The 23044-nt window shown below is 36.1% G+C and overlaps 1 protein-coding gene and 1 long non-coding RNA gene across 3 annotated transcripts in view; both read left to right on the plus strand.

The window, feature by feature from the left end:
- LOC144960846 (atrial natriuretic peptide receptor 1-like) overlaps window positions 1–5958 on the plus strand; it is a 169566-nt gene extending 163608 nt beyond the window's left edge. For both annotated transcript variants that reach the window (XM_078894225.1, XM_078894226.1), the window contains one exon: window positions 4125–5958. In XM_078894225.1, coding sequence (XP_078750351.1) covers window positions 4125–4172 — 48 coding nt within the window. In that variant the 3' untranslated portion in view covers window positions 4173–5958. The remainder of the gene's footprint in view (window positions 1–4124) is intronic.
- LOC144960850 (uncharacterized) overlaps window positions 4960–23044 on the plus strand; it is a 77912-nt gene continuing 59827 nt past the window's right edge. Inside the window, exon 1 of the long non-coding RNA XR_013642957.1 lies at window positions 4960–5079. This is a non-coding gene — a long non-coding RNA (uncharacterized LOC144960850). The remainder of the gene's footprint in view (window positions 5080–23044) is intronic.

Genomic DNA, 23044 nt, shown 5'->3' on the forward strand with positions numbered 1-23044 from the left:
TTTTTCCGTTTCACACTATAGAAAGGGAAAACTTCGGATGGATCCACGAGCCCAATGGCTCTGAAGGACTACTTTCTTTTTTTTTAGTAATCAATATGAATTCTGAGTGGCGTCTTTAGACCTCCGATAGTGGGTGAAGACCACACTTTTCAGTGTCTTTTATCCCCCTATATCTGTTTCTTTTTTGTTTTTGTTTTTTGTTTTTTTGGTTCTTGTTTGTTTTGTTTTGTTTCTTTGTTTTTTTGGGAGTGGGGGGGGGTTGGGTTTTTTTGGTTTTTTTTTTTTTGCTATATTGCTTTGCCTTTGTCTTGGAATGATATCCCTTTGTTTTGTCCTGATCCTGTATGCGAGGGGAATATAGTATTAGTTTTATAATTATTGTTATCATCACCATCTTCATTCATTATTATCATCTTCATCATCATCATCATCACCATCATCATCGTCGTCGTCGTTGTCATCAATACAATCATCATCATCATCGTCGTCAATACCATCATCATCATCATCATCATCATCATCATCATCATCATCGTCATCAATACCATCATCATCATCATCATCATCATCATCATCATCATCATCATCATCATCATCATCATCATCATCATCATCGTCATCAGTACCACATCATCATCATCATCATCATCATCATCATCATCATCATCATCATCATCATCATCCATCATCATCCTCTTCCTCCTCGTCATAATCATCATCATCATCATCATCATCATCATCATCATCATCAATCATCGTCCGTCGTCGTCGTCGTCGTCGTCGTCATCATTATCATCATATCATCATCATCGCACATGCCAAACGTTCATTCTATAACTATAACTTGCCAATGCCTTCTGTCCTAGCCTTAAAGATTCACGTAAGTCCAGACACAAAAGAAAGTTCTGGATCTCTATGGAACGTTTGTATTGGAGTTACGAGGCTGTCGAATGAAGGTAAAGCTGTATAGATAGTATGCCCTTGGCTAAGAAGCTCACAGCATTGCCATCCGGAAGCATAACGACCAGCACACAAGACTATGTGTAACTTTAAACGTTTATAGTCTGGTTAATACCGTTTAGTGAGAATTAATCATAAACGCGGATGACAAAATCTTATCTTATCTTATCTTATCTGATCTTATCTTATCTTATCTTACTAAAGGCTTAATAGGAATTATCCTTTAAATGCCTTATGCAATAGTTTTATAATTACAGAATCTTATTCTAGCTTGCATTGTGTCATTCACAGACAGTTTTACACAACTTTGAATGTCAGGAAAAAATGTATCAATACGGCAATGTAAAATCAAAAAATACTATCATAGAATACTGCTGGTAATTGAATGCTGGTCATGATCGAATGAATCATAAATGTACAAAGTTCATAGTACAATGAAATATTAATGACAAAAATAATCATGAAAGCAACAACGATAATAATCATACATAAGTCTCTGATTTTACATTGTTTCAGATGTCATTGCATTTTACTTGTCAACATTTACAAACGGTCTACAAATTCATGAAATTAATGGAAACAATTGTATCCACATGACAAGTTAAAGTCGAAAAGATAAATAAATAAATGGATAAATAACTAAAGAAACAAACAAACAAATAAATGAATATTTCGTTCTATCTATATAATGAATGAGGCTGAAGTCAGTCGGCTCGTTATTGTTGTTTATAGATAGCATTTTAACCCTCTCATTACCATCCACAGCAGAATCGTCACATTTGTTACGACACAATATACTTTTTTTTTACTCATATTTTTTGTACATCACAAACTTTGAAGAATAATCTTTGTTTAATCAATAAGAACATAAAGTTGTTTTGTAGAGAGCTTGTTTGAGTTTTAAAAAATAAATTTTTCCCCTGGGTAAGCCTGCCATTTTGGGGAAAATACTGAAAATGATTGGTAAGGAAAGAGTTAACGATTAAATTCTCACTAAATTATGTCAATCAGACTATAAATGTTTAAGGTTACACTATTTTGTGTGTTGGTATCTTTGATTTGGCTGGCAGATGTTGTGAGTATTTTACTTTCACGCATAGCATCAAAATAAAATGAATGAGGTTGACGACACGCGGCTTTTTTTCTGTTGTTGTTTTCTTAAAGACCACTAGTTGAGTGATTAGTTCTCACTAAAGTCCATCTAACAGATTATATTATATTATAAATGTTTAAGAAAAAGGTTACATATTAATATAGATAGTTCGAAGATGACGTCACTTAGGTCTTTGTTATTGTTTTTTGCCATCCACGTTTGTGGGTGCATCTCACTAAACTGTATTAACCAGACTATAAAAATCATGGTTACACATAGTTTTGTGTGTTGGTCCGTTATACTTCCGGATGGCAATATTATGAGCTTCTTAGCCAAGCGCAAACTATCTATCGTGTGCGATTGGCCATGAAAATCACAACATTGCCATCCAGAAGTATAACGGACCAACACACAAAATTATGTGTAACCATGAACGTTTATAGTCTGGATAATACAGTTCGGCGAGAATTACTCAAAAGCATAGATGTCAACAACAAACAAAAAAAAAAGCAACAGTAACATAGACCTGAGCGACGTTATCTTCGCTCTGTCTATCCATAGTTTATGCGTGTTGGTACGTATGCTTTATCTGGCAAGGAAGACTCATGAGTACAGGGAATGAGATTAGTGGAAGAGTGGCTTCCCTTGATTGGACGTCACCGGCTGAGAAGTTATTAGAGAGAGAACGTCAATATGGTTTTGCGCATGCGTCTCTCGTCCTCGCTTCCGGTGAAAGCGGCATGAGACACTTCACCGAATGCGAGGACGAGAGAGACGCATGCGCAAAACCATGTTGACGTTCTCTCTATAAGGTGACGTCCAATCAAGGGACGCTACTCTTCCGCTAATCTCATTCCCTATTAAATATGTACTCTCATCATCTGGCAGTCAGGTAACCCGTATGTTAACGTACAAAACTAAGTGTAAATTCGTACGTTTTAGTCTGATTGATTTATTTTGGTGAGAACTAAACACCCAAACTGGCGGTCTAAAATCAACAACAAACAGCCGAGTTGAGTCCTTGGAAAAGGCTCTTTAATCACATTCTCTCACCGTACTCAGGTGTAAAATGAGTACCTGGTCGTTAACAGTATTGTCTCTGTCTGAAAAAATTGTATTATCGCCTAACAGGCGCCATGTCCCGTCCTACATGTTAAGTGTTGCTGTTGTCTAGGGATCCCTTTTAAAGCGCTTTGAGTACGTTTAGTGAATATTGCGCTATATAAAAGCTAATCCTTTAAAGCGTTTTTTTTTCATTATATACAATAATTATTTTTAAAAGATTAGATATTGATTAATTTGAGATGAGATGATCTATTCTTGTCAATAATTCTTAACCCTCTCCTTATCAACTATAGATAATTCGAAGATGACGTCACTCAGGTCTTTGTTATTGTTTTTTGCCATCCGCGTTTATGAGTAATGCTCACTGAACTGTATTAACCTGACTATAAACGTTCATTGATACACACAGATTGTGTGTTTGGTCCGTTATACTTCCGGATGGCAATGTTATGAGCTTCTTCGACAAGCGCATGCTATCTATAGGAAAATCGTCACATTCGTTACAATACAACCAACATTTGTATTATTCAAATTTCTTTTGAACATCATCAAATCATCAAGAAAATGAAGAGTAGAGCATGTTTTGCTAAAGAAATTATGTATACCCTGGCTGAGAAGGAAACAGTGAAATATATAGTTATTGTTTTGGGAGATTATATTTTTTTAAATGTAAATCATCTCTCTGTTACGTATTATTATTATATTTGTTGTTTTGAATTTATAATGTAAAGATTTGAGTGTTTTGCTCCTAGTAGGGACCTGTGCTCGCGTCTGGATGAGACTTATAGGTTATCTCAAACTAAGAACATTGATCGCATGCTCTTGGAATCTATACCAATTCCCTATCTGTACCATTCCCCTTTGTCTTACCTTTTCTTGGATGCTTTAATTGTAATTCTAGAACTTTTTACTATCCCATATCTTCACTTTTTACTGGCGCCGTAAAACCCTTAAAAACAAAAACGACCCACCAAGACACCATAATGACGGTCTCATTTCTCCACAGGGCAAGGGTTCCGTCACAACCTACTGGCTACTGAAAGAAGAAAAATAAAAATAGACAAGGATAAAAATGGAAACCCAACAGAAGGACTCAAACATCATACCAAGTTACTCATCAACGTCACAACACAGGCGTTTTTTAGATAAAACCTACAACTCCGGTGTTTGTTAGTTGAAAATTATTTCCCTCGAGTGGAAATATTGCTGCTAATTGGGTGTTTCCTCCCTCAGCTACTACGCATCTGGCGAAATAACACAATCTTTGTTGTTTCATATCACTGGAGAGTTCATACAACGAGGTAACATTATACTCTCTGTAACTGCCTTTGCTGAGATCAAATAGTTTTGGCAGGATTCTCTTTTTATTTGATTTTAATTTTTCTTTCTACTCCGCCCAATTGGACTCAGTAGTCTGATGTCATGTCCACCCAGCAACGAGCAGCTTGGTTCTAAACAAGAGAATCGGTAATTTTTATTCTTCATGCTGGCTAGAACTTTTTGACATGTCATGTGATCAGAATGTATAAAAGTCAATACATGATCAGATTTAAAATGTTTTTCTCCTTTGGATACACTAGTTATGCTCGTCGGAGAAGTATTTCATAAGGGCGTCCGCTATTATTGTTCCGATAGTTTAGAACCAGCTACTAAGTTACTACTTTCCTACTCACTTCATTTCTTGTTATTATGCGTCATTACGAGGGAAGTGACGTCACAACTGTTGAAGCCTATTGGAAGCAAGATGGCAGTGACCATCTCGTGTGTAGTGTACTTTGGGACAAAACTCTCGGTGTAATTTGATAATATCCGGATGGACTAAGTAATTGGTCTAGACCGAAATGCGAAGGAGATTTATTGGACGACGCATTTATTCATTATTGTATCTAAAGGAGGAGGGAGCAAGTGGAAGGAATGCTACAAGTTTGGGGACGCCTCGTTACATCGACAATTCCATTCAGGTAAATTTGTTTCATCATTAACTTAATTCGGCTAACCTTGTTTCATTGATATCACAACTCGGCTAACATTGTTTCATTGATATCACAACTCGGCTAACCTTGTTTCATTGATATCACAACTCGGCTAACATTGTTTCATTGATATCACAACTCGGCTAACATTGTTTCATTGATATCACAACTCGACTAACCGTGTTTCATTGACAACTTCATTCACAATTCAGTTAGCCCTGTTCTATCGACAGCTCAATGTAGGCTATTCTGTTTCATTGAAAAATCAACTTAGCTGAACTTGTTTCAACTCAACTCAACTCGGTTAATCTTGCTTCATCGATAAATCAACTGGACCAACATTGTTTCATCGACAAACCAATTTAAATAACTTTGTTTCATCTCCAACTCGAATCAAGTAACATTTTATCGACAACTTCATTCAAGTAGCCCTGTTATATTAATGACAACTCAATTTAGGTAACCATGTTTCATCGACAACTCAATTCGAGAAACCTTGTTTCATATGGAACTCAGTTCAAGTAGCTTTGTTTCATCGTCACCTCAATTTGAGTATCTACCCTATCTTCATTGATGCCCCCCCCCCCCTCCTTAGTTCTGTGCACTCAACAAGCAGTACTACTAAAGAAAAACAGCTACCCTAATTTCATCGATGCCACCCCCCCTCCCACGCCCTCCCCAGTTCTGCGTACGCAACAAGTAGTAATAGATAAAGACAGCTATCTTACTTTCATTGATGCCCCCCCCCCCTCCCAACCCAGTGATGTGTACTCAATCGGTAGTAACAACTAAATCGAACGGAACACTTAAGGTAATTCATGAGAACAATAATTTAATAAAATTATGTTTCATACGAAACCCAAAGAGTATTCATTGGCATCACTAGTGCGTTTCATTTTATCGTCATAATAGGATTCAGTAGTCCTGATGTCTTGTCCGCCCAGCAACTAGCAGCATGGTTCTAAACGAAGAAAATCGGTATTTTTTTTATTCTTCATGCTGGCTAGAATTTTTTCACATGCCATGTGATCAGAATGTATAAAAGTCAAAACATGATCAGATTTAAAATGTTTTTTCTCCTCTGGATACACTTTTATGTTTGTCGAAGAAGTATTTCATAAGGGCGTCCGCCATTGTTCCGATAGTTTAGAACCAATTACTAAGTTAATATGTGTCATTTCGAGGGAAGTGACGTCACGACTGTTGAACCCTATTTTAACACGGTGTAGCTGGGTGGGGTTCCTGACCTCCCATACTGTGTCTTCTATCCCCCTATGTCTGTTTTGCAACATGCTTTCTGTCTTTGTCTTGGAATGAGATTACTTGGTTTTGTCCTGGCCCTACCCGGATACCCTGGATGGGAGGGAAACAGTCAAATGTATACTTAGTTTTGGGAGATGATATTTTTCCCCTTGTAAATCATTTCTCTGTTATGCACTGTGTTATGTTATGTTTTTGTATTATGATATATGATTTGTAAACATTAGAGTGTCTTCCTCTTCATAGGGACCTGTGCTCGTGTATGGATGAGACTTTTAGGTGATCTCAAACTTAGTACACTGATAGTGTGCTCTTGGAATCTACATCTGTTCCATATTTGAACCAATTCCCCTTTGTCTGCCTTATTCTTGGATGCTTTAATTGTAATTCTAGAAATTTTTACGATCCCATTTTCTTCCTTTTTACCGGCGCTGATATGACCTTAACTCTTTCAGCCCTGGGACTAACCAAGCGGTCAGATGCCTGAGCCCTGGGCTTTTTAATACAATTTCAAAAATTCATTTAAAAAAAGTTTTCAGTCTATCTCCTTCAAATTTCTTGTGTTTACCAATCAATACTATTTCTAAGTTGCTGTGGATAGACAGAAAGCTACGTTTAAAATTAAAAGAATGAGAGCGTTTTGAAATGTGTCACTAAATTGAACAAAAGGTAAAAAATCAAGGAAAGAGATGAAATGGGGGTCTTGCCGCAAAATCGCCAGAAAGTCATGCAGTATAAGCCAATGAATGCCACATTTTGAAGCAAGCGCCGTAAAACCCTTAAAAACAAACATACAAACAACATGATGTAGAAGCATCTTAGCCATATCAGTAAGAGAGGTGTTTTTTTTTTTTTTAATTTTAGTTCCACATAAACTAGTTAGCTGCTATACTCTGAAAAAAAACCCAACATATATTTTAAAATTTGGCCATAAAAATCGTCCTTCAAATCTCGATTGATTTAAATGAATCTTCATCTCGGCAAAAACTCTAAACCATGGGACTTTGCGAAGTCCCAGGCTTGACAGATTTTCCAAGATGAATGTCGTTTAACTCTCTCCTTACCAGCTATTTTTAGAATTTTCCCCGAAAAGTCACTCCCACTCAACGCAAGAATAGACTTTTTTTTACACAAACAAAAAGTAAAAGTGAGTTCAGCAACACAGTGTTTAGTATTTATAGCTGTAATCAAAGCATTTCTTTGAATTTTGTGATGTATGAGAGAAATCAGAATGAGAAAATTGTCGGTTGCTTCGTAACGAATGTGACGATTTTCCTATGAGTCGTAAGGAGAGGGTTAAATCTATCAATATTTGAAGACTGGATTTTCTGACCTCATTTTCAAATACCTACATGTTTTGTTTTTTGTTTTTTCCCAGATTACGAAAGCTAACTGGTTAAACAGTGTTGATAGAATATTTATCTGTTTAGTCGAAATAGCCTGCTTTTTGTTGAAATAAATGACTGTTGAAATAATATTAGAAGCTTACCCAATGGAGAGAAAGATAAAGGGAGTAAATGTGACTCATAAATAAGGGAACAACACAAAACAAACGACGCTAACCCACTTCGCAATGTCGATGACTTGCACTTATTTGCTTATATTTAATGTACACGTCGGGTTCTGGGTGGGTTTCCTGACCTCCATAGTGGGCAGGGGGGCACTAAATGTGTCTTCTATCCCCCTATAGGGAACGAGATTAGCGGAAGAGTAGCGTCCCTTGATTGGACGTCACTCATAGTCTGTGACGTCACCAGCGGAAAAGTTATTAGAGAGAGAACGTCATGTTGTTTGTGCGCATGCGTCTCTCGTCCTCGATTCCGCGTGGACGAGAGACCATGCGCACAACCAACATGACGTTCTCTCGCTAATAACTTTTCCGCCGGTGACGTCACAGACTATGAGTGACGTCCAATCAAGGGACGCTACTCTTCCGCTAATCTCATTCCCTATAGCTGTTTTCAAATTTGCCTTCTGTCATCGTCTAAAATCACTAGATTCTCTCAACCAGACAGGCTTTCAACGTTAAAAGTTACAACACATATTGATGCTATGCGTTTAAGTAAAATACTCACAACATCCGCCAACCGGATATAAAAACAATATACATAAAACTGTGTGTGTAACCTTGAACGTTTATAAGATGAGTGAGGTAATTTGGTGAGAACTAATAATTAAAATGGGCATCTTAAAAACAATAACAAAGAGCTGAGTGACATCAATTTCGTACCATCTATATATAGTATGCACTAGGCTAAAAAGCTCACAACATTGCCATCCGGAAGTATAACGTACCAACATACTAATAATACAGACCTCCCTAGAACTGCGAATAATTCGTGGAAATACTGATTTTGGCTCAAGCCACTGGACTGCATTCGCCTCTTTAACTCAATAAATCTTGTTGGGAAGGAAATTTTGGTTGTTTTGATTCTTTTAAAAGGACTTTGGAGAATTTTTGGATCATGCTGAGGGCAAATGATTTATTTGTAAAGCTATTTAAGGGGGGAGCGACACTAAAATTGATGAATTTTGAATTTATTAATTTATGAGTAATTTGAAATTATGTAACCTTTTTCAAGGGGAAGAATCGAGTAATAAGTTTGAACTTAATTTTTTAAGTTTCTAATTAAAAAATTAAAAATCCGGCTTTCAGAGCCTCTTTATTTTCCTTTTTTCTACCTCTGGACAAAATATTATGGCAATGTGTTGATAAACAAAAAAAGCCTTTCACTTTTTAAGATTTGTTGTTTATTTTCCAATATGGCGTCGTTTCCATAGCAACGGGCAACTTTTTTCGAAAAATATTATATGCAATCATCCTTCCCAAACATATACATTTTCACTGTGCATAGAAGTTTAGGATATTTCATCAAGTTAAAAATAAATAATGACCCTTTAGTGTCGCTCCCCCCCCCCCCCCCCCCCCTTTAACGTGACTTTTCTTTTTTTTTTTTTTCTTTTCATTGGGAGCTACGATTTCTTGAAATTTCAAGTTGGCAGCACTGCTAATGGTTGTGAAGGACTACTTTTTACCTATTATGATAATATACCTCGATATTAAGAACGACTTTATGTTTTCATTTATCATCGAGAATATGTGCGGCTATGTGGTCTTGTAGTATGACACTCAATTTCGGATTGGAAGGTCCTGGGTTCGAGCCTCGCTCAGCGCATAGTTGAGACCTTGTAAAAGGCTCTTTACTCTCTCTCTCTCTCTCACCGTACTCGGGTGTAAAATGAGTACCTGGCCGTTAACAGCGTTGTCTCTGTCCGAAAAAAAAATTGTAATATCGCCTACTAGGCGTCATGTCTCGTCCTACATGTTAAGTGTTGATCTTGGCTAGGGACCCCTTGTAAAGCGCTTTGAGCACGTTTAGTCGATATTGCTCTATATAAAAGCTCAATTTATTATTTATTTATTTATTAATAAAGAATTCAGTGTGGATCAGCGGTACGGTCTTTATTGCCGGAAGGTGCTGCATGGGTTATTAACAACAAGGAATGAAGTGAATAGAAAAGTGCCGGAAGACAATAGAGAATTAAAAAAAACAACAAAAAAACATCGCGGTGATGGGGGCTCGAACCCACGACCTTACTGGTACGACGACTCTGCCTATCCGAGGAGAGAAAAGCGCTACTGTGAGAGCTATCCATCACTCAAAAGAAAAAAAAGTGGTATCAGACTCTATGTCTATCTTGAACCGCTCTCCCCGACTTCTGGAGTTCATGGGTTCAACCGTAGCCATCGTTAACTTATAGCCTGACATTGACCAAAAAATGACATCAAAAGACAAGCCTTTGGCCACAAAAGAAAAAAAAAATAAAAAAATAAAAATTCTCTTTATTCATCCCCAAGGGAAAAATTGTCTTTAGGGTCTATTCCAAGGGAAGACTGGAATAACCCAGGCGTCGGCCGCAAAGCAGCGCCGCAAAGTAAACTAGGGCGAGGTGACTTGCTCAAGGCCACACAACGCAGCGGCGGATGATTGAACTCGGTACCTTTCGGGTAGGAAGCAAAGACCGTACCACTGAGCCACGCTGCCCCTTGAAAGCAAATTGTGAGTTGTATTCAACATTTCAACCAATGGGATCACTCGTCTCCTTGAGCTCTACAAACGACAACTCACTAGATAGACGCTGCACAAAGCTATAAAAAAAATTTAAAAAATCAAACTGTTAGTCTTAGAGGGTTCTAGTGCCAGGCTTTTAGTTAACGCTGCACAAAGCTAAAAAAGAAAAAAAGAAAAATCAAACTGTTAGTCTTAGAGGCTTCTAGTGTCAGGCTTTTAGTTAACGGTAGAACACGCATGGGTGATTCCAGTCTCCCCTTGGAATAGACCCTAAAGACAAATTTCCCCATCAGGATGAATAAAGGGATTTTTATTTCTATTTTTTTTTAGATTTAAAAAATCATTCCAATAATTTCATGTTGCTGCACTACTGTAAATGTTGCTGCTCGATGCTCGAAGAAATAAATAACAAAGTGAAATAGAATTTGAATGTAAGCTTCAATTTAATTACAAAAACAGATCAAATGAACGTTTCGAGTTTCCCTTTTATCAACAAAACAGGATGAATGAAAGACTACAGATGAATAAGATAATAATTGTATAAACGCCACTACCATATTATCATTACCTCATTTATCCTGTTTAGTTGATAAAGGGGAGACCCGAAACGTTCATCTGATCTGTTTTTGTAGTTAAATTGAAGCTTATATTCAATTTCACTTTGTTATTTATTTCTGGAAATAAACACAGATTAAAAATTTTAACACTTTGGCCAGAAAATTCGTCCTTCAAATGATTGAATTCGTTGCTGCACTGCATAGCCCCTGTTTAATGGAGTGGCACGCTTTTACGAAATCTTCTATAGAGGCAATGCGATCGCTTGTTGTTTCGGTTCACTGATCCAAAGACTGAAGACTGAGCGACAAGATTACGACCTTTTCTACCGTTCAATGATAAAATACATTATATATATATATATATATATATATATATATATATATATATATATATATATATATTATATATATTATTCGAACTGTTCGAAAGTTGATGCTAGAGTGCATAATTTAACCCTCTCCTCACCAACTATATTAAAATCGTCACATTCGCTACGACACTACCAACATTTTTCTTATTCAAATTCCTTTTGTACATCATAAAATTTAAAGAGAATGAACAGTGTGTTGTAGATAGAGCATATTTTGCTAAAGAAATTATTTCTCGCAAGAACTTACTGCTATTGTGTTCGGATGATAACGAATCTATTTTTGTGTTCGTTGGGTCTGAAGTTTTGGGGAAAACCCCGAAAATGGCTGGTAAGGTGAGAGTTAAAGGATTTTGGAGTATGAGGGCAAATAGGATTCAGTAGTCTGATGTCACGCCACCCGTCCGCCATTGTTCCGATAGTTTAGAGCCAGTGTTACTAGTTTACCATGCGTCATTAGGAAGGAAGTGACGTTACGACTGTTGAAGAGTATTGTTGAATGTATGGCGACTACATTTTTATCTCATAAAAATGACTAATTTTTAGATTTTCAAGTAGAAAAGGTGGAAAAATATAAAGTACATGTTTTGTGCTACGATGCTATTTTCTTTCTCTTTTAAAAAAAAATCGTTTATGACGTTGCTAACATCAAGTTAGAGGGTGAGGGATATATATATATATATATATATATATATATATATATATATATATATATATATATATATATATATGAGTGTTGGTGGGTACTCGTAGGTACAAAAGTGCTCGATAATGATGGTTAGAGCTAATATAGAATACAAATTGTCACTCACATTTTTGTGGCCGAAACGTTTGTTTCTGTGTCTCTTTACACGTCCTCAGTCGGCGTAATCATTGTGTAAAGAGACACAGAAACGAACGTTTCGGCCACAAAAAATGTGAGTCACAATTTGTATTCTATATATATATATATATATATATATATATATATATATATCCCTCACCCTCTAAATTGAGAATAGCAACGCCATGAACGGTTTTCCCAAATAAGAATTCGACCTTGAAACAGAATTACTGTATTTTTTACAAATCGCGTTGTTTTAATTTGACCATAAACCCCATATATATGAATATATATATATATATATATATATATATATATATATATATATATATATATATATATAGGGAGAGAGAGAGAGAGAGAGAGAGAGAGAGAGAGAGAGAGAGAGAGAGAAAATTACTAGCATTTGATCAAGGTCATTGGTGCAAACAAAAGAGTTTTTGTGCAGTATACGTGCCATCCCGTACGCCGAATAATACTATAAAATCCAAATGAAAATCACTCTATTGAATCGGTAGCAATGTGTATAAAACTAAGAAGAAGAAGAAGAAGAAGAAGAAGAAGAAGAAGAAGAAGAAGAAGAAGAAGAAGAAGAAGAAGAAGAAGAAAAAGGCCGATTTGAATTGAATCACTGACCTGCATCGCGAATCTTTGCGTGGGCTAAATTTACAACTGGTTTATTATATTATATCATTTTGTCCCGAAACCAAACCTCGTCAGATCAATAGTTTTTCCACTTCGGAGTATCCTACAAGAATTCAGCGGGTAAGTAAAGAAAATCAAAATTATTATATGTAGATTGTTTTCTGGTTAAGTTTAATTCTTAGTAGATAATTATAATAGTGATACTAGTAGTAATAACAGTAATAATAATAATAATAATAATAATAATAATAATAATAATAATAATAATAATAATAATAATAGTAATAATGATAATAATAGTAGTTATAATAATGATGATGATAATAGTAATAATAGTAATAACAATGAAGATAATAGTAGTAGTAGTAGTAGTAGTAGTAGTAGTAGTAGTAGTAGTAGTAGTAGTAGTAGTAGTTAATAATAATATCAATTATCCTAATAACAATTAACAATTAAAATAGTAATAATAATAGTAATGATGTTGACGATGACGATGATAATAATGATGATAATAATGTGTGTCAAATAAATAGGTTCTAAGACTAACAAATCTGATTTGTGTTGCGAAGGTCGTCTGTCTCACGCGTGATTTAGGGGAGAAGTGCCAGTCCCGTGCGAAGTGGGAGGAGTGGGGAGCTAATCCAGTTCCGGGTCGGTCTTCGTAGGTTTATTGGCGAGATAACTAATTTACATTAACCCCCCCCCCCCCTAAAAGTATGTACAATATATACAACTGTAGTAATACCACAATTTAAAGGTCCATGCGCTCAGGGGCGCGAATGATTCGCCCTGAGCGCGTGGTCCTAGGTTGCCCTGGAGCTCTGAAGCCTTCCGCTCCCGAAGGAGCTACTGGTCCATTAGTTGCTTCTCGTGCAGTGGCTTCTGAGAACTCCTGATCATCAGCGTCTTCGATGTGATCAGGTTCAGGATCTGATTGTTGCACGTTTGCCTCAGCAGTAGAACGGTAGATATGTTGACTATTTATCCTGTATTTTTTTGCCGGTAGGATTCTGCAGGATATATGATCTTTCCTGATTTTTCTTTACCAATGAGGTAGACTACTATTCCTTGGTGCCTGGATGAGGCTTCACTCTTATCTCCTCCCCTGGTGAAAGGACAGGGAGGGACTTTGCAGTTCGATCCTGATAGAATTTCTGTTTTACCTTCTCTTCTGCAAAGTGAGCTCGGACATGATTTTTCGTGATTGTAATCGGCTGCAGCGATTTGTTTGTGGTGGGTAATTTATTTCTGGGACGGCAGTCAATAAGTAAAAGGAGTTGAGCTGGTGACAGGCCAAGTCCTTCTAGAGGAGTACTGTTGTAATCCAGCATGGCGAGGTTCTTGTTTGCTCCCTTATTCCAAAGACGCTTAATAGTTTGGCAGCCTCGTTAAGCAAGGCCATTGGCTTGTTAATAATGCGGAGAGACAGTCTTGTTTAATATTCCGAGGTTATCGCTGAATGTTTTGAAATCCTGTGATTGGAACTGAATACCACAGTCCTTTCTGCGGGTGGTTGGATGGGAGCATCACCCTTGAATCATATACCTATGATGTTCGCATGGGTGTACGATCCGATAGTGATGTCGTTTCTTCTTCTCTTTACTAGCCTATCCTGCTTCTTTGGTTTGTGATTGTATTTTTGACAGGGGATATTTTTTTTTCTGTAAATCTTCTGCCTGTTTGTTCTTGGTTATTTATAATTTAGCTTATGATATCTTTAGGTTATGATTTTGATTTACATTTGTACTATTTTTGTTAGATTGCTTGTTTTTTTGTTTCAGCGGTCTCTCATATAACCTCAATTGTGTTGGAAGAGACCTAAAGCAACAAACAAACAAACAAACAAAAAACAGTCCTTTCTTATAACTTCTGGAATGCCATGAATGCATATAATTTGTAGCAAGGCGTTCACTACTGTTGAGACACACATGTTGGTTAGCTTGTTGACTAGGATAAAGCGGGAATAACAATCAACTGTGATGAGATACTGTTCTCCTGTGAACTCAAAAATATCACAAGCTACTTCCCGAAAGGGCAGTTCTAGCTGAGGAGTTGGCTTAAGAGGTAGCTTAGCCTGCTGGATTTGGATAGAGGCACATTTAGGGCAGTTCTTGATGGCTTGTTCGATGTCCGCACTCTTTCCAGGCCAGAACAAGACCTCCGTGGCTCTCTGGTTGCGCTTTACCACTCCTAGGTGAGACTCGTGGATTAGTTTTATCATTTGGCGTATGAGTATGAGGCTAGGAGGCACAGTGATTCGATTGTCGTTGAGAATGATGCCATCCACAACTGTGAGTTCAGCCCTGGAAACCCAGTATGGTTGGATCTAATGAGGTGCTTCCGATCGAATGGGAGGCCATCCCTTGAGGATGGTAGTGAGCAGGTCTGCTAGTTCAGCTTCTGTGGCCTGTTGTATCTCTTGATAATTGTTATCGGTTATCAAGACTAATCTTTTGATGTCAATACAGTGCATCTCGGCGTGATCCTCCTCTTGATTGGGAAGGTATGCACGGGACAGGGTGTCAGATAGTTGTATTGTTGACCCTTTGCTGTACGTAACAGTGAGATCATACCACTGCAGAGTTAGCATCATCCTTTGTAATCTCATAGGGACTTGGTGAAAAGGTTTCCGAAAAATCATTTCCAGTGGCTTGTGGGCATTTGTCACTGTTGTGTCCTTCCCAATTATATAGCAGTGGAATTTATTTTAGGCAAATGTTATAGATAGCATTTTTTTCTCTATCTGGGCATAGCGTTTTTCTGTGTTGGTTAATACTCTTGAAGCGTAAGCAATGGGACGGCCATTTTGTAAAATCCGTAATTGTTTTTTGAAGTCTCATACTGCTGACAAATGCTAATTGCTTTGGCTGGTGACAGTTCTTCCCCTCTATCTAGCAATGAGCAATCTTTACTGTACTTTGCCGTCTACCACCCCATCAATGATGCAATCCACAAGTATGCCATCAGGGTCATTGTAGTCGCAATCCATTATTACCATCTGTAATAAACATGGCAAAACTATCTCCAGGCCTCTGTTTTCTTTTCCGTAAGATGTGCCTAGCTATCCTGTTGTTCTTCCTTGGACTTACGTAAGCTTCAAATTGTGCTAATACTTTTGAAGAATCATCTTTATCTCCTTACTTCCAAGGCAACGTCCTATACACTTCCCGGCCTTGAGAACCTATCCACGTTCCAAGCCAACCGGCTTTTCGTTTAGGCGTAAGAGTGGACAATGGCCCAGCGAACACAATCTCTTTGTGGTCCCTAAATCTAGCGAATTCTTTGTAGAGATCCGATGCACTCCAGACTAGTACTGGGTGCTCAAAGTTGAAACTTGTTTCAACTATCTTGGGGAATTTTTTTATCAGCACGTCAGAATCTAAAGAGGAAAGGCAGCCTCGTCAGAGATCACATTTTCTTGCTTCAGATTCACTACTTCATATTTCTCTTGAGTATTAATATCATTGTGAGTGACTTTCAAGACAGTGGAACCTACAGGTCTAATGCCGCCACTTCTGATACCATGTAATGTATGTCAAATAAATAGGTTCTAAGACATGATTTGTGTTGCAATGGTCGTTTGTCTCTCACGACGGGTATTGGAGAAGTGCCAGTCCTGTGTGAAGTGGCCGGAGAGGGGAGCTAATCCAGTTTCTCGTCGGTCTTCGTATTTGTGTTTATTCGCGGGATAACTAATATACATTACTAATTTACATTACAATAATGGTAATGATAATATTTATGATGATAATGATGATAATAGTAATAATAATGATAATAATAATAATAATAATAATAATAATAATAATAATAATAATAATAATAATAATAATAATAATAATAATAATAATAATAACAATAATAACAATAATAATAATAATAATAATAATAATAATAATAATAATAATAATAATAATAATAATAATGATGATGATGATGATGATGATGATGATGATGATGATGATGATGATGATGATGATGATGATGATGATGATGATGATGGTGATGATGATGATGATGATAACAACAATGATAATAATAATTATAATAATAATAATAATAATAATAATAATAATAATAATAATAATAATAATAATAATAATAATGATAATAATGATAATAATGATAATAATAATAATGATAATAATATTAATGATAGTTTCGCGTAGATTATCATTATCATTGTTCACATGCAATAATCAAAGTATTATGTTGCCGTTTTTGTTGATGTTCATTATTAATGTGGATATACTTTGGTGTTTTGTGTCATTTTTGTTCTTTTGTATGTTTGTTATTTATACGGTGTTGATGTTTTTTCATTATTTTGGTTTTGTTTGATATTTTTTGTTTTGATTTTGTTCCGTTTTCTTGTTGCTTTTTGGTTTGTTTTTGTTTGTTTCTTTTTTTTTTTTCTTTTTTTTTTGTTTTTGTTTAATGTTTGCGTTTTGTTTTTTTTTGTTTTTTTTTTGTTTTAGAATTTGCTTTCTTGTTTTGATTTGTTTGTTGTCTGCTTTGTCTTGGTTTCTTTTTTCTTGTGTGTTGTTGTTTTTGTTTTTTTAATTTCACGTTTATTTCGTCTTGTTCCTTTTTCTTTTTTTTCTTTTTTTGTTCTTGTCTTTTATGTTTAGGGTTTGTTTGTTCTTTTTGTTTTCGCGGGGGGGGGGGGGGGGGGGGGGTATGTTATGTTTTCGTTTTGTTGTTGTTGTTTTGAGGTGCTGGTTGTATCGAATTAATTGTAAACTTCTTGTTTCTTTCATCAAATTACCTTTGTCATATTTTAAATGAAAAAAAAAAAATATATATATATTAATATCAAATGCTTTGACCCCCACCTCTACCTCAGGTCGTCACCACCCTCCCACCCCTTCATCTTATAACTGGCATCCGAAAGTATCCATGGACCGAGTGTGGGACGCCATTCGAAAACTGAGAGAGGAGAATGCAGACTTATTGAGACAGGTTAGTATTAATTTAGGACAGAGAACAACCATTGTTATCTTATTAAGGGGAATGCGTTTGTCAATGATTTTGTACCTTAGTTGAGTTTAAAATATTGAACAACATTATAAGGACAACTACGACGTAAACAAGATATATGTATATATATATATATATATATATATATATATATATATATATATATATATATATATATATATATATTATATATATATATATATATATATATATATTTTAGTAGTAAATAGTAGTAAATAATGAATTTATATAGCGCCCAAACATCCACGTCAATCGTGCTCTGCGGCGCTTTACATAATAAAAATAAATATAAAAATGTTTAAAAACAACAAAATTAAAAATCACGACACTACATGATACATAATAAGCATGCATAAAAAAAACAAAAATCAAAGCAACATCTATTTTATGAGAAATAAGCCTCGCGGAACCACTCAGTCTTCAGACATTTCCTGAAAGATGTTAAATTTTCGCAGGACTTTGTCCGAGGACTAAGTGCGTTCCATAGGCGTGGAGCTATGAATGAAAAGGCTTTCTCACCGAAAGTGGATTTTGAGGTGGTAACTTTTAGAAGTTGGGACTGAGATGATCTTAAATTTCGAGTGGGTTCATATTTTTTAATCAGTTCCTGCAAATATTCAGGTGCCAATCCATCCAGACATCTAAAAACATAGCACAATATTTTAAATTCTATCCTATACTTCACAGGAAGCCAGTGCAATTCCTGGAGAACTGGTGTTATATGATCTCTTTTTTTCGTTAATTTTATAAGTCTAGCCGCTTTATTTTGAATTTTTTGTAGTTGATAAATTAATCTACTTTGACAGCCAATGAGAAGGGAATTGCAATAATCTAATCTGCTAGTAATAAACGAATTAACAAGCATCTTTGTAATATCTTCATCAATATAATGTCTGATTCTTCCAATGTTTCTAATGTGATAGTTACAACATTGGCATATTTTTTTAACATGATCTTCCATGGATAACCCTTGATCTAAATACACCCCAAGATTTCTCACACAAGAACTAGGTTTAATAGCATTTTCACCCACTAGTATCTCATTTGTAGATATTTTTGAGAGTTGATACCTATTTCCAAAAATTATCATTTCCGTCTTGTCATCATTAAATTTAAGTTTGTTTAGTTTCATCCAATCCTTTATGTTAGCAATGCAATTTTCCATAACAGATACTGATGACAGCTCTGAATCATTATTAAGTTTTGTATACAGCTGAGTGTCATCAGCATAAAAATGAAAATCAATGGGAAAAGTGGATAACATATGAGAAAGGGGAGCAGTATACATTGTAAAAAGGAGGGGGCCGAGAATAGATCCCTGAGGCACTCCACACGTTAATATGGATGGAGTTGATACATGGTTTTCTATAATTACTGACTGAGTTCTTTCAAACAAATATTCCTTTAACCAGTCCAAAGCTGTGCCACTGATATAAAATTGATCACGTAATCTAGTCAAAAGTAAATTTTGATCGATAGTGTCGAATGCCGCACTTAAATCTAGTAAAACAAGCATCGCAGCACTTTTATTATCTATATCATTTACAATATCATTAAAAACTTTAAGTAATGCCGTTTCCGTGCTATGGGAGGCTTTGTAGGCAGATTAAAATTTAACATTTAAGACATTCGTCTCTAGATGGTTAATAATACGAGCAGCAACGACTTTTTCGATTAATTTAGAAACGAAATTTAAATTTGACACAGGTCGAAAATTATTTAACTCATTGCAGTCAAGATTTGCTTTTTTCTTCAGGGGTCTAACCAAGGCATGTTTCAGCATATTTGGAAAATCGGGCAACGTTAGACTTTCATTTACGATAGATGCAATTGCTGGAGCAAGATACTTTGAACATGATTTTATGAGCCAAGTTGGTGTTTTATCTAGCGGGCATGATTTATTAGGCATATCTGACAAAATATTTTTAACTTCCTCTATTGTTACGGGTTCAAACGACGTTAACATTTTATAACGGGTGTTCATAGATTTAGTTGGTCGTGTCGTGCAGGTAAGTGTTGTGTCCTCCTGTAATGTCTCTTCCGTTGATGTTGATCTTCCAGGCGATGTCACGTGCCTTGTCATTGTTGTTGTGTTCATTGGTGAAGTCATGCTTGTTGTTTCAACTCGTGATGTCGTGCTGGGATGTAGATTTGTGGGGCTGTCGTTGTCTAGTTCCTGTCGGATGTTGGAAATTTTCTCAATGAAAAAGGTGTTGAATTTGTCACAGAGTTCTTTTGGAGATGTATTTGTAGGTAGATTATTTGTATTCGATGGTGTGATCATTTCTTTGACAGTGTTGTAAAGCTTTTTCGAGTCGAGTTTGCTTTTTATCAGAGTGTCCTTCACATATTGCCGCTTGGTACTGACTATTAGTTGGTTGGTATAATTTTTGGCTTTTTATATATTTGCTTGTGAATTTCAAGTCCAGACTTACGCCAAATACCTTCCTTATGACGTCTGTCATGTTTGGCCTTTCGTATTTCAGCAGTAAACCATTTGGAATTTGGTCTTAGGACGATCGTTCTGGACTTGAGGGGCGCATGATTTTCCAGACAATTATTAAGTGATGTGTAGAGGAGATCTAATTTCTCTGTAACGCCGTGTGTATGTATAACGTTATTATTTATGTCCAACTCCCGAATTTGGTCTAGTAATTTGGTGTGGTTTATGTCTTTCGTTTTTCTATAGCGGACTGTACGCCGATTTGGAATTGGGACAGGGACATTGATCTTAAAAAATACTGGGTGGTGGTCTGAAATGTCTGGGCTTCCGATCCTGATCTCACGAGTGGAAGTATCGATAGACCGTGTGATAACGAGATCGAGCGTGTGTCCACCCTCGTGAGTTGATCCTTTGACATTTTGTTTGAAATTGAATATTTCTAGAAGTTTAGTGAAGTTGTCCGAAATCTCGGCATGAAAATTAAAATCACCTAGAATAATAATTTCTCCATTCTCGGTGTTTTTTGCGTGGAGAAAGTCTTCAAATTCTTTTAGAAAAGTTTTATTAGTGCTCTTGTTTTTAGTTGATGGTGGTGGTCTGTAAATGGTTACGACGTTAAAATGTCTGTTATTATGACTAAAGTTAATTTCGATGCATTCGAATGAGTCGTAGTTTTGTTTTTCTCGTTTGATAATATTCAATTGGTCTCTAAAAACACACATCAAACCACCTCCACGTCTTTGGTCTCTATTTTCTTGATGATATGAATAGCCGCTGGGGATTACCTCGTTTATGGTTATAGTGTCAGAAGATGTTAGCCAAGTCTCTGTAATAAAGAATAAATCCAATTTGTTTTCGACGATAAAATCATTTATTAACACAGCTTTATTTCGCACAGAGCGAGCATTCAGGAGAGCACATTTCAAATTGTTTTCGTCATCTGTACTCCTTTGCTGTTGTTGTTGTTGTCGCCGCCGCTGTTGTCGTAAAGCAATAAAATTGGATGGGGGTGGTGATGCTGATGATAACGACGATGGTGATGGTGGTTGTGGTGGCAACGATATGGAAGATGACAGCGATGACGATGGTGGTGGTGCTGACGATAACGACGACGACAACGACAATGGCAATGGTCGTGGTTTTAAATCAATTGTTGTGTATGTGGGTCGGGGTCGTGATGGTTTGTAATGGTGGGGGCGATGTGGTCTGTGGCCAGTGAACACTGGTATCGCCCTTTGTTTTCTTGTTCCACCCCGTTGGTGTGAATTTGACTCAATGCCGTCAACAAGAGACGTTGGTTGTTGACGGCGTTGATAATAAAACATCGATGTTAAAAATAAAGTCGTGAATAAAAATCTCTCGTAATGTGTTGAAGAAAAATATTGGTAAAAATCAGGCTTTACCTTAAAATCCACTTTTTAAAAAATGAGAATATCGCAGAAATAGTTCGTTTGATATTAAAATTGATTTCAGATAATTAAACACAACACAATCACAAGATTAACCATATAAAAATCCACATTGAAGGGTAAGAATTTAAAGTAAAATCGAATAGAAAGACACATGTAAACAAAAACTCAACACCAAAATTGAGATGTACAACAGCTGACTGCATCGACGAAAACATCTACTAATCAACTACAAATTTACGGACCCACTTCAAAAATCAACAGCAACACATATCAACTCAAACCCATGTAACACACATAACAGCCCTGACGACGGCCGTAAGGTCAGAAACATCGAAGTAGACTTGAATCCAACATTGTGGCAAATATTACAATATATATATATATATATATATATATATATATATATATATATGTATGTATATATATATATATATGTATGTATATATATATATATATATATATATATATATTATGTATTATATATATATATATATTATATGTATATATATATATATATATTATATGTATATATATATATATATATATATATATATATATATATATAATATATATATATTTATGTATATTAATTATATATGGACACGCTTTATGGCTAGTTTACATATATTCGACGTTGAGTCAAAAAGTATTGAGATTCTGCTTATAGCTTTAAAACAAATTAAGGCAATAGCATGCATCATACCTCAAATTCAAGCTTGACATTAGTCGAGTAAAATAATAGTTCTCAACATAGTCTCCGCCTCTCTCGATAGCCACACTCCACCTATTTGTAAATGCATGTATCCTGTCCTCGTAAAACTGAGTTTTACTGAACTTTGAGCCAATTTTTTTACTACTGTCTTGGCTTCTTCATCATCTTCAAAGCGATGTCCTCTCATTGCCTCCTTCATGGACCAAACAAATGAAAGTCCAAAAGTGTCAAGTCTGGTGAATAAGGATGGTGAGACAGAAAAAAATGCTTACTGTCCAATACACACTACACAACCCAATGATACAACCACTACCCCAAACGACCCCTACTCTAACACTACACCATGCCCAGTTTGCATACACACACACTCACACACACACACACACACACATACTTACTTATCCGAACCAGCGACCACCTGAGCTCTAGCCCTTCGGTCTTGTGCCATGACGTAGAAGTTAGACGTCTTTTGTAGTTGTTCCAGGTGACTATAAAGTGTGTTACTGATGCTTGGATTTGGTGGGAGGAATGTGCATCTCAGATCTTCAAGAGGTTGACATTCAAGCAAGTGGTGGTGTTACTGTTTCATTGGGGTGTTGACATAGGGGGCAGGAGGGGGATGTGTCTTTTGTAATTTTGCTTAAATGGTTGTTGAGCGGTAT

Source organism: Berghia stephanieae, chromosome 15 (assembly GCF_034508935.2).
Source record: "Berghia stephanieae isolate SIO BIC M18660-M18661 chromosome 15, UCSD_Bste_1.3, whole genome shotgun sequence".
NCBI classification, from domain to species: Eukaryota; Metazoa; Mollusca; class Gastropoda; order Nudibranchia; family Aeolidiidae; genus Berghia; species Berghia stephanieae.